The following is a 12,186-nucleotide window of genomic DNA, read 5'->3' as shown; positions in this document are numbered from 1 at the left end:
TAGTATACATGAAGACACCCAAGGTCTCAAATTAACTGATATGAGATTATTTCCATTATTTCCTCTCACTTGTAGTCACCCTACACAGATGTTTGATGTAATAGATTTGATGCTCTGAAGCCATTATTAGATTTCAACTTAAAATCTCAAACTATTAAGTGGAGAGACTTAACTAATATATGACAAAATGAAGCTGAACCGATTAAAACCCAATAATAGATCGATAAGAGTCCGTTAAGTCAACCTGATAAAAGACCGAATTGAAAACAAAACGGTCAAAATCGATCTTCAACTTAACAGTATGGTTTCAGTTTTGATCATTACCAGGCTAAAATCGAATCAACCTGACCGAAATCGAATTGAATTGACCTATTAACATCCCTAGATTCCACAAAAGGTGCCAAAATCTTGCTAACCTTAGGAAGAAAGAAGTCTAAACACTGATAATCAACTTGGGCACTTTACCACCATGGCAAAGATGGCCCTTCTTTTAGTTAGTTTGCATGGCCTTAGGAAGAGGAACCCTTTCTAATTTAACCATTGCATGAAATGAAACCAAGTCATCATATATGTAGTTTGATTCATATTTTAAATAATTGTCTATTTTCCAGAACATTAGAATCTTCTTTTGATTAATTGTTTATAAAATCAACTTTCATGCCGCATGATAACAACAAAAGTTGATTTTTCAACTCATTTTTGGCTATTAAAATTTAGGGAGAATGTTCTTTGTGCCGCAGTGCAGGTTGCACCCAGGCACATGGGCAGCCTGTGCAGGGGGGCAGGGTGGTCATTGCACCCACCCCCATGTGCCTGGGCACAGCCTGCGTTGTGGCACAGAGAACAGCACCCCTAAAATTTAACATTAATCACGCTAGCATTGGGGCCATGATATGACTAGATAGGCATTATCATGATGGGTCTTTGCCCAATATAAGATTCTAGAAGTTAGATACAAGTCTCTTTCCATTTATCATTGTTCTCTCCATTCCCTTCTCTTTATTATTTTCTTTATTTGGTACGCTTGATTTTTAGCTACATGGAAGGATGATGTAGCTCATTCACATGCCAATTTGAATTGTTCGATATATATAGGGTGTCAATTGGATTCACTTATGCGTTTGTTTTGGTGTAAAACTTTATCTAGAAAATTTGCACTTCAAAAAGATTTAGATTTAAAATTTTAAATGTTGAAAAGTGTTCTAATGTTTTTTGTTTTTTTTTTAATGATCAACATGTAAAATAATTTTACATTTACGAAGTTAAATTTACAACGTAAAATTTTACGCCGAAACAAATGGAGCCTATATGTTAAATTTAATTGAATAACTTAATTTTATAACCAACCTTGTATCAAATATTTTTTTTTCTCTTGTATTAAATTCTCCTTTTTTGGACTTTTGAGCCATTTTTTAAAGATTTTATTTTGCCACATCGCAAGTTCTAATTTTGTCTCAATGGATTAATAAAGAAGGAAATAATCCACATGTAAACAAAGTATTGATGTAAGACAACATATATATATGGGGCACTATTCTCTTTGCCGCAACGCAACCTGTGCCCAGTCACATGGGGTCGGGTGCAATGACCACCCTACCCCCTGTGCAGGCTGCATTCCAGCACAAAGAACATTCTCCCTTATTAAACCACTTGGTAGTTGTACGCCGCCAAGAAACGTACTATAACTCATAGGAACATTCTCATACCACTTTTCCATTGGTTGCCCTAGTGAGTCTTTAAAAGAATAAGGGTAAATTTCACATCACCCCCTAGTTTTCAAACGAAATTCAAATCACCTTCTGGTTTTTGAAAAAACTCAAATTACCCCCTCTACGGTAACGATGTTAGTCTGCTGTTAGTTATTGATGTGAAAGGACTATTTTACCCTTGTACTAAAACATTAGAATTAAATTTACAATACTAATCTTCCTTCATCTTCAACATTGGTCAAGGGTAGTTTAGGAATTTAAATTTATTTAATTGGTTGACATCATCACTTAACAGCATAAAACTCACGATAGGGACTAATTTGTCATATTGGGGTCTAAACCAGGGGGTGATTTGAATTTTTAAAAAAACCAGGGGGTGATCTGAGTTTCATTTGAAAACCAAGAGGTGACGTGTAATTTACCGAAAGAAAAATAATATAATCCAAAGGCACCATATCATAAATGCTTTTATTTTTAATGGAAATAATAATTGTTTTCTACGACACAAAGCCAGGAATGGCTTATGGAAATTAAGCATGATATAGTCTTCAATTTTATCCATGTGTTGCAAAATTTTGATTTTCAATCAAGGAAAATGGAATTGAAATGAAAATTATTTCTGCAAAGATATTCTAGACAAAGAAAGCTACAGAATATTTCAGAATTTGGGCAAAATTTGGACAGTGCCTGTAAGAACCTTTGAAAGGTCAGTTATACTATATATTTACAATATTTAGTACTTTGAAAATTTACAGGTTATACTATTTCAGTTTGAGATCAACAAGCTAGGCAAACATGGGTTGATTTTATGATAGAAGCTTACTTGGTTTCTAGTTTCTCGGAAGATGATCCAGATTGGTATCAAATGGACCAATCCAATACATTATACATAATGTGTTAGATATTTTCCAACGGCGATATGCTTATTAGTTTTTGTGCAGAATGAGTTAACTAACCAGTTTGCTCTCTGATTGCTCTCCCTGTACGAAAAAGATATAACCGCTCTTAATGAATCGCATAGGAAGATGACCTCTTGAAACTAATACCAACAACTCTACATACTGCATTTTTCTGGATAATAAAATTCACAATCATGGTGGAGCCCAAAAAAGCCTCTTTAGAAAAATAGCATAAGCACAAGCATTCACATACATAAGAAAATGAAAAAGACTCAAATGGTGGTAAAAAAAAAAGTCTGATATTCCTCACAATAGTGGAGGCTTCCATTAGTGGTGGTGGCGAATCATTCTGAAGGCACAATTGAACTAAAAAGCATGCTCAATAGCCACCATATAACATAGAAGGGATCCCATACCTATAGCCTGAGGCCGCTAGGGGGTGTAGGGACCACACCCCATGGATGATGGGAGATCGACTCTAATGGTTAAATGTCATTGGAGAGGATTCATACTTAGAAAATGAAGCATCAGTAAGTCGTTTTAGCGGTTGTTCATTTATCTCAATTTATTACAAAATTTTCTTTTGGTAACAAGTTTCATATATGGTCATGCATGGTGCACAACCATACCGTTGGATGGCTGTACACAGTCATGCCCATCCAATGGTTGAAAGTATGACCGTGTACCATGCACGGCTATGTACAAAAACCTGTCCCTTTTTTTAAAAAAAAAAATATCTACGAGATTAAGCTAAAGATGTTGAAACTTGTATAATATCTATAATTTTGAGAATACAAATTTTTTTTTTTTTCCTGATGGAATTCTAAAACACATTTTTGAAGCTTCACAAGTTGATTGTCAAACTAAAATAGTCCAACATCTAATCTGGTTTTAAAGCATTCTCCATCTTCAAAACAAAGTAACAGTTGTAGGATCATATCTACATAAGCTTGACTATTTATGGGTGTTAATCGGTTTGGTTTGATTAATTAGTTTGGTTTTGGTTCAAAGTGTAAGGGGTAGAAATCAGAATTGGGTTCTAATATCTGAAATCGAAAACAACTAATAAATGGTTCTGGTTAAACGGTTTTTATTAGTTTTGATTTTTGCCGGCTCGAGTTATCGGTTCGAGTCAATAGTAATTGGCTCAATTGGGAACAAACCTGGTTTTTTTTAAGTCCAATAAAGATATTTGATGTTATTTCAGTGTTGTGCTTGAACCACGTCATCTAGGTCTAAATTGCTACTTAAGAAATAAAAATAGTTTACATTAATATACATGGTGTAAATCCACTAGAAAACAGGTAGGACTAATCGGTTTTTTAATAGATTTAACATGTATAATTGGTTCAGTGGTGTACCGGTTCTAAATTGATTTTAACCAGTTCAAAACCTACAGTTTATCTCACTTTTAATACCAGTACTGAACTGATTAGTAGATGATTTATCGGTTTCTGTTTAAACGGTTTGGTTCAGTTTGTCAGTCAGATCCTTAAGATTATTGATCAAATCTTGATTATCCATTGTTTAGTCAAATGGGCCCGGTCCATTCAATAATCAGGTAATGGAATAACCCAGTGACAGCCGGTTCGTTGGTTGAACCAGTTCAAAGAGTTTAGGTGAACGGGATTGCGTGTTGTCATTTCCTATCCATGTCAAGATCTTTCTTTGGCAATGAAATGGGCCTGGCCCAATTCCTTAAAGCTGGACTCATTGTTTCTGATGAATTTGGGCTGGGCTGGGCTGATCTGCTCTATCATGAAACCCGAACTTCCTTAAAGCTGGACTCGGTGTGTTAGACTTCTAAAGATGCATTGTGACTTTGAGTGAAAGTAAAATCTCCAAATCACATGAAGACCCCTGACAATGGCGTCTGACCTGAAAATCCGAGCCTTTTTAAGAATGTCGTTTTGACATCCATTTGATGTAGTTCAAATAGACGACTTACGTGCACAACCATGCCTTCAACATTTGGATGTGGGAGAGAGGGGCATTTGTTATTACACTTCTGCCACCAACCCCATCCAATGGTTGAAAGGCACAACCACATACGTATACGGCCATGCATATAAATTGGGTCGAATATTGACTATACCTAGGGAAAATGAGGTTACATTGTTCATTGGATCAACGAGGGACAACTTGCATATGCCATCTATCCAATTTTGAGGAATATCTAAACTATATTATAGCCCATCTTGAGTTGTTCCAAGGTTTTATGTATCCTTCCGTATCCGCCAATACTAATTGATATGTATCGATATGATATGGTACAAATACGATATCTAAATAAAATTTGGTATTAATACATGGAAGAAACCTCATCCTTTATGAATAATCAATGGAATAGACTTGTCTCGTTCTACTTTGTTCTCCTTTTTATACATGATGTATTTTATATAGTACTTATTTATAGTGTTTTATGCATCAAAACTGTATTTGCATAAATCCTAACTATTTCCATACATATCTTGCGTTTCTCCGATACAGTATCATTTATCCTAACTATTTCCATAGTGTTTTTATGCTTCCAAACTGGAGGATTTGCCTGAGCCCAACCCAAGGTCTACAAAGTCGAACCCAACCTCCGGTTTGGGATTGTTGAGCCCGAGCCCAAGTCCAACCCCGAGCCAAGCCCAAATTTTTTTTTTAAACCCAGAGCCTGGCTCCGGTTTGGCCGAGTTGGGTTTGGTACGTTTCCAAATTTTTATCTAAGGGTTGAGAAGAGGAGATGTGATGTGTACGAAGATGTTTATTACTTTGTAGGTTCTCTTAATGTTTAGTGATATCTTTTTAATTTCATTAGAAAACAAAAACCTCTAGAAAGAAACAGAATTTTCCATTAATTTTCGTATTTATACATGTAAACTCAAAACCGGTTAAGATTGAACACGAATACAAACCGATAACAAAAAATAGATCAAAATCGAAACGGTTTGGTTTTAGGGTGGACCAGTAACATACTGAAACAGATTCATTATAATCGAAACTAGACCCAATCGACCGATTAACACCCTTAATGTCTTAGTGGATGTTTGTCTGGGAGAGAGCTTATTGGCTTGGAGGACGAAAAGATTCCAAACCAAGAAGAAGATTGGTGTTTTATATTTAACATGAAATTATTGCTTTGTCCATCAAATTAACCATGTGCTCATTAAAGAGAAAAAATGAAATCAATTACTATTTTCAAAATTGAAATTGTTCCTTAACTATTTTAGAATTTCTATTCCATTTGATTTGCATTTCAATGAAATAAGATGCAAAAGATAAAAAAAAATCATACCGAATCAGGCTTAAGTGAATTAATGATTGTAGGCTTAAAATAAAGACAGTTTCAGTACTACCTTCCTCCAAAGTATGGATGTACATGCAATACATGTAGGAAATGTAAAATATTTTTGAGAAAAAGAATGCTCTTGGTCGTTTGGCCCTACTGTCCTACTCTTTGTGAAATAAAAAATTCTATCTATGTTGAAGTCATTATGCGTGTTCTCATTGGCTCTCCACATTGATGGCAGGGTCCACATGACATCTGTTGCCCTTTTTTTTTTTATTTATAATTATTATTTTATTTTTGAAAATCTTGCATGGAACGAATGGAACCTAATGAATTTAAACCACATGATCTTAAAAGCAAAATATTGTTTTAACTTTTTTCTTTGGGAAGGTATGGAGGCCCTAACATGTCTTGGTTTTGATCTTTCGATTTTTTTTTTTTTCTTTTCTATAAGAGGGTTTTGATCTTTTGGAGATGGTACATTTTATGAGAGACCATTAGAGTTGGATGGTGAGGTATGATAATGATATTTGAGTAAATTACACATCACCCCCTGATTTTCAAATGAAAATCAGATCATCTCTTGGTTTTTGAAAAAACTTAAATCACCCCCTCTACAGTAACAGTGTTAATTTGCTGTTAGTTATTGGTATGAAATGATTATTTTACCCTTATGCTAGAACATTAGAATTAAATTTACAATACTACCCTTCCTTCATCTTCAACATTGGTCAAGGGTAGTTTAGGAATTTAAATTTATTTAACTGGCTGACATCATCACTTAATAGCATAAAACTAACAGTAATGACTAATTTGTCATATTGGGGGTCTAAACTAGGGGGTGATCTGAGTTTTTTCAAAAACCAGGGGGTGATCTAAGTTTCGTTTGAAAACCATGGGGTGATATGTAATTTACCCATGATATTTTTATACAGGTCTATAAAACAAATAACTTTTGAGGAGGTCTAAAATCCTACTTATAATGTTATCAAGATGGACCTTGAGAACTTCCTGAATAAACAAAAAAAAGGCCTCACGAAAGTTTTCCCATTGTTTACCAAAAAAAATTGTAATTTTACCTTTAAAAAAAAAAAAAAAAAAAAAAAACTTTTATGATATAATACATTTCTTCTTTGAGTAAGAGTAAAATTCTGTCATTTTGACATGTGTATTTGAACTTGTAATAATAAAATAATGATAAATCATTTTCAAATTATTTTAAAATTTATTTTTTACCTCTAAAAAAATAATTTTTTAAAACAAAACAAGAAAGAATTAAAAAAGGGTGGAAAAAAGATTCTACACTCTCTCTCTTTCTCTCTCTCCCTAAATCATTCTATCGCACCTAATTGATGTGCTCTATTGCATTGCCTGTTCAAAGATACCTCTAAAAAGAAAAAAAAAAGGCAAGAAATTTCTACTTGGTTGCATGGTCTCTACAAGTATCTACACCAATGGATGAGCATGCCTGGGTATCTACCTTAGGGGGCAGAGGCGTCATCTCATCTCACAGTGTCCTGTGAAACGGCATAGGAAACACCACCAAGCAGAGAACTTTTTTCCCCAAAATGATTTATAACATCTTTAGTTCAAGCCATCTGAGGAGGGTATGCTGGCACTACCATTCTCCTCCTCAAATGAAATGACCTCAAAGCCCTCCAATATATGAAACCATTCTATCACGTGGTGCACTCCTCCATACATTTGCTCAGAGAATCCTCCCCTTTTTAGTTTTGTTGGGTAGTCGGTAAATTTGTAGGACTTAGGTGTGTTAAACCCTAAATCAAATAGATGAAATTGGACCAAACCAAATCAAACCAAACCAAACCTAATATCAAATCAATAAAAAATCAAAACTAATTGAAACCCACATAGAAATCGATTCAATCAGACCGAACCGATCGATTGACACACCTAGCAGGACTGCGAAACAATATTTCTCTTTTTAAGGGGCCAAAAAAAAATTAAGAAAAAAGAATTCCACTTTGCGTTTAATGTTGGAGAAAAAAAATGGAATTATTCTTTTTCCCAATGTCTCACCATAAAGAACCAAAGAGGAATAAATGATGCGTAAAAGCAATAAAAACTGAAGAGTGGCAGAGGGAAGTCGACAGGACAAAAGGAGTTTTAAAAGAGAGACCATAAATAGTCAACCACCCCAAGGCCCCATCCCATCCCATCCCATCCCATCTATGTTCTCTCTCCAACCGTGAGATTCCAACGGTCCAGATCATTTCCATCGGCATTAAAAAAAATAAAATGGACCCCACCCTTGGCTTGTCACATAGTCAATAATAACCTTCTCTTTCATTCAATCTCCGTAAAAACTATTTAAGTTGAATGCCGTCGTCGCTTGCAATTTTGAATAAATGATAAAATTACCCTCACCTAACCTTACACAGTCGAGATAAATCGTTTTCATTATAAAGTTATATAATATCTTGATATGACGAAACTAACCCTGGTAATTCTGTCATTTCACCTCTACAAATGTGTCGTCGTCTTCAGACGTGTTCTTCGAAGCAGCGACAAATCCCAGGCAGAATTGGAATTACCAGATACAGCCCAAAAATTACTTCTCTGAAACTCTGAAACTCTGAAATTCTGAAACTCTTAAACTCTGAAAGTGTAAAATTACTATAATGCCCTCATTCTTCAAGGAGGAAAAGTTAAAGAAAGAACACAGCTAAAGCTGCTGCTGTTACTGCTGCCCTCGGAAATGGAATCAGTCAGACAGAAACCCAGAAAAAATTTCAGAACCAAAAAAAAATTCAAGTTTTTCTTCTCTAGTTACAATCTCAATCAATACTAGTCAGAGTTGAGTTACATCTGTGAATGATCCGCCCAAGAAAACACCAAAAACCCAAAAAGTGGAGGAAGAGGTAAATCACTAAGCAGGGGAACCAAAAAGGGAAAAAAATCAAATGAAAACAAAAAGGAGGAAAAAGATCTTCTCTTTGCTCTGCTCTGTCTCTGTTTTCTGTTTCTCGTTTCTCGTTTCTCGTTTCTCGTTAATCCTGGAAACCAGTTTTCTCCCAAATGGCGTTTCTGACCTTACTCAAATCCCTACCTTTCAGGGTTCTTCCAATCCCTTCATGAACACTGAAGGACGCAACCCGAGTCCTAGCAAATTGTTTCGCTAAGAACTCATGAGGAGGGATTCTGGAATCATCATCATCGTCATCGTCTTCATCATCAAGATCACCGTCATTAACTCTCCTGTGACTATCCCTGTAATCTTCTTTAAGGATTTTTGACCAGTCTGGTATGTTCACTGGCAACGACGAAGAAGTCACAACTCCGGCCGATCGATGTTCCCCTCCATTCTCGACCCTTTTCGTCGATTTCTTCGAAACCCTCGAACTGGGTATCATCATTTTCTTCAATTCTGGTGATGGTGCTACTGCTTCTGTATGATTGGAAGACCAGATATCCGCTTCATCAAATTCAAAAGAGGAATCTGATTTAATCGAATTCTCTCTCTCAACCCCAAGAAACCGATAACTGGATTTCGAAAGGTAGCTCTTTCCGCTCGCCATTTTAGTGAAACAAAACCCAGACTTCGTCTTCTTCCTGTTCCTCTTAATCTTCTCTCTCTCTCTCTCTCTCTCTCTCTCTCTCTCTCTCTCTCACACCCCACTTCCTCTGCAATTTCTTTGTTTTTTGGTCTTGGGAAGGTAAGGACTTGGTGGGCTTTTATAAAGGTGTAAACGGATAAGGTTCTCTTCCTCTTCTCTCTCTCTCAATCTATTGTCTACGAAGTTACCTTAACCTCCTAATACGGCGACACGTGTTAGCTCGATACAATGAGAGTTTTTATTATTAAATATTTTTTGGGGGGAATAAAGCCATCTGCTTCTTTATTTCTTTACTCTTTAATAATAGGTATACGCAATGTCTCATGAATTGAATTTATAAAAGAAATACAGTGTAAGAGATGACTTGAGCGTTGAGCCTTAACACAATAGGGGCTTTATGGTAATTTGGGATTACGTTTTTAGGAAATACAAAAGGGTTTGGGTTTGGGTTTGGGTTTGGGTTTGGGCCTAGGGGACTGGGGAGTGGAGACTGGAGAGAGACTTTGTCGCGATGTGGAAGGGTGGGGACCAGGGCAGGTCAGGTGGTCCCATTTTGAGGCAATCGAGATGATGACGCGTGTGAAGAAGAGATTGGATAGGACTCGTGTCAGTATTGTGGGTTCGAAAGCACGTGAAGGTGGGACCCCACTTGGGATTAACGCGTAGTATTTGCCAGTTGTACTTGGGGGGGGTCTTTTCTCTCTCTATGTCCTCTCAAGATGCGACAGAAACCTTTTCCCTAAAATCTCATCCAATTTATCGTATTTCAAGTTATAACTTATAAAATATCGGGAAAAGAGAAGCTATATGATGATATATCGTGAAAAGGAAGCATCAGAATAAAAATTCAACGCGATTCATTTGTTTCACGTTCAAAGGTGGGAAGGCTTGAGGATTACTTCAATAATCACTCTTCGTAATACGTGTTAGCCAGTAATCTTCAAATTAATCCCCCTCTCTCATACTCTTTTTTTGACCACTATACAAAGTATCACCAATTTTATAGGTGACAATTGATTTCTTATTAACAGAGCGGGTAAAATGACCACCATACCCCCATTAAAAGCAGAATTTCTTGAAGACACGACAATCATTTCTACAAGGAAAACTAAAAAAGATTAATCAAATATATTTTACTACAAGCCAATCATATATGAGCAAAATAAATATTTATCCCTTCTTATTTTAGGATTTTTACAGGTTTCAAAAAATTAATAAAACCCAAGAATTAAAGGTTGAAACTTGAAACAATGAAAATAAGCTGACTCCTTGATCATCCATTCTAGTTTAGGTCTAAAATTATGGGGAAACGTCTCATTTTCTTGTCAAATGCACAATAAAAAATAAAGACGCAAATAAAAAAAAAGAAGAAGATAGTGAGAGTGTTAATTTTGTAGGTAAATGTTTTAGAAAAATATAGCTCTATTAAAATCACTTCACATTTCTCTATAATGTCTTTTTTTTTTTTTAATATATTTTTTATGTAGCGGTTCTATTCATTTTTTTAATCAATACAATTTCTGTTTTATTTTTCTTTGTAATGTGTTTTTTGTTTGATCTTTGTGGTAGACGTAATGATCTGTCTTGTTCAGTATTTTAGCTAATGAAACAAAAAATAAATTAATTATGTATACACATCAATACATGCATGCTTCTGCACAACTTTGTTTGATAATTGCAAACATTATATATATTTTTTGATAAATATAAATTTAGGATTACTAGCATAAGAATTACTATTTAAGATGATTTTGGACATGTGCTAGTTGAAATGGCCTTTCAAGAGCATATAAAATTTAGGTTTCATAACAACACAACACACCACAAAATTAAATAGGCCAAATTTAACTATTAGTAATATAAATATTTTTTGTTGGGTCTATTACTATCATAACAATTGTTACATTGAAAAATGATTTTAATATGTGGCCATTAAATTAGTAGCTTAAAATCATTTGTGGTAAAATGAGTCAAAATTCAAAACATTAATCCCACCGCCCCGCGCCCCCCCCCCCCCCCATAAAAAAAAATTTGGTATAACAAAATGGATAGGACATCAACAATGATAAAGAAAATATAAAGAAAACGTTTTCTGAGCCGTTGAGGCATGGTATGCTAGCACCTCAGTGTCTATCTCTCTCTTCACATGAAATGAACTCCCTCCTTCCTATGTACGATACCATTTAATTGTACTTCTTTGGTATACTCGCCTATGCCGCTTGTTCAGAGAACCTCTCCCAAAAAATATATATTAGAGAATAAAAAAAAAAGAGAAAAAAAAGGGGGGAGGGGTGGGGAAGGAGATCTGATACCAAGGAATATAAGCCCCACAAGAAAATATGTGTATTAATACGTACATCCCCTTGCGGCAAGCTTACCTTGGAAGACATTGAAATAGGATTCTCAATAAGGAGGCAAGAACTTGGGCTTTCCAAGTGGGAGCAGTATGAAATCCTCAATGGCTCATTATAATCCCATTACCAATCATCTACTTATTTATATCATTGCCTATATTCATAAATAGGCTGGTCACCTCCCTAGCTAGGGAGAGCCATATTGGATCATCTTCCTCAGTGGATCACCTTCTCTTACACTACTATAGCAAGCATATTTTAACCTCTCTAAAATTCTTTCTCCATTGATTGGCCTCGTTTTTCAATGAAGCAATCCTCAAAGGCCTTGTTTGGTTTCAATTTTAATTCTGAGTTGGAATCCAAATTGCC

General features: G+C 35.4%; 1 protein-coding gene across 1 annotated transcript; it reads right to left on the bottom strand.

Moving 5' to 3' along the window:
• Positions 1–8,894: 8,894 nt before the first annotated feature.
• LOC122652731 lies at positions 8,895–9,462 on the bottom strand. The gene has a single exon (XM_043846556.1). The coding sequence runs from the start codon at positions 9,422–9,424 to the stop codon at positions 8,897–8,899; it is 528 nt and encodes a 175-aa protein (XP_043702491.1). The 5' UTR covers positions 9,425–9,462; the 3' UTR covers positions 8,895–8,896.
• Between the last annotated feature and the right edge of the window lie 2,724 nt (positions 9,463–12,186).

Source organism: Telopea speciosissima, chromosome 2 (genome assembly GCF_018873765.1).
Source record: "Telopea speciosissima isolate NSW1024214 ecotype Mountain lineage chromosome 2, Tspe_v1, whole genome shotgun sequence".
Lineage (NCBI taxonomy): Eukaryota > Viridiplantae > Streptophyta > Magnoliopsida > Proteales > Proteaceae > Telopea > Telopea speciosissima.
Note: the sequence above shows the minus strand (reverse complement) of the source record. Positions and strands in the feature narration are given on the sequence as shown.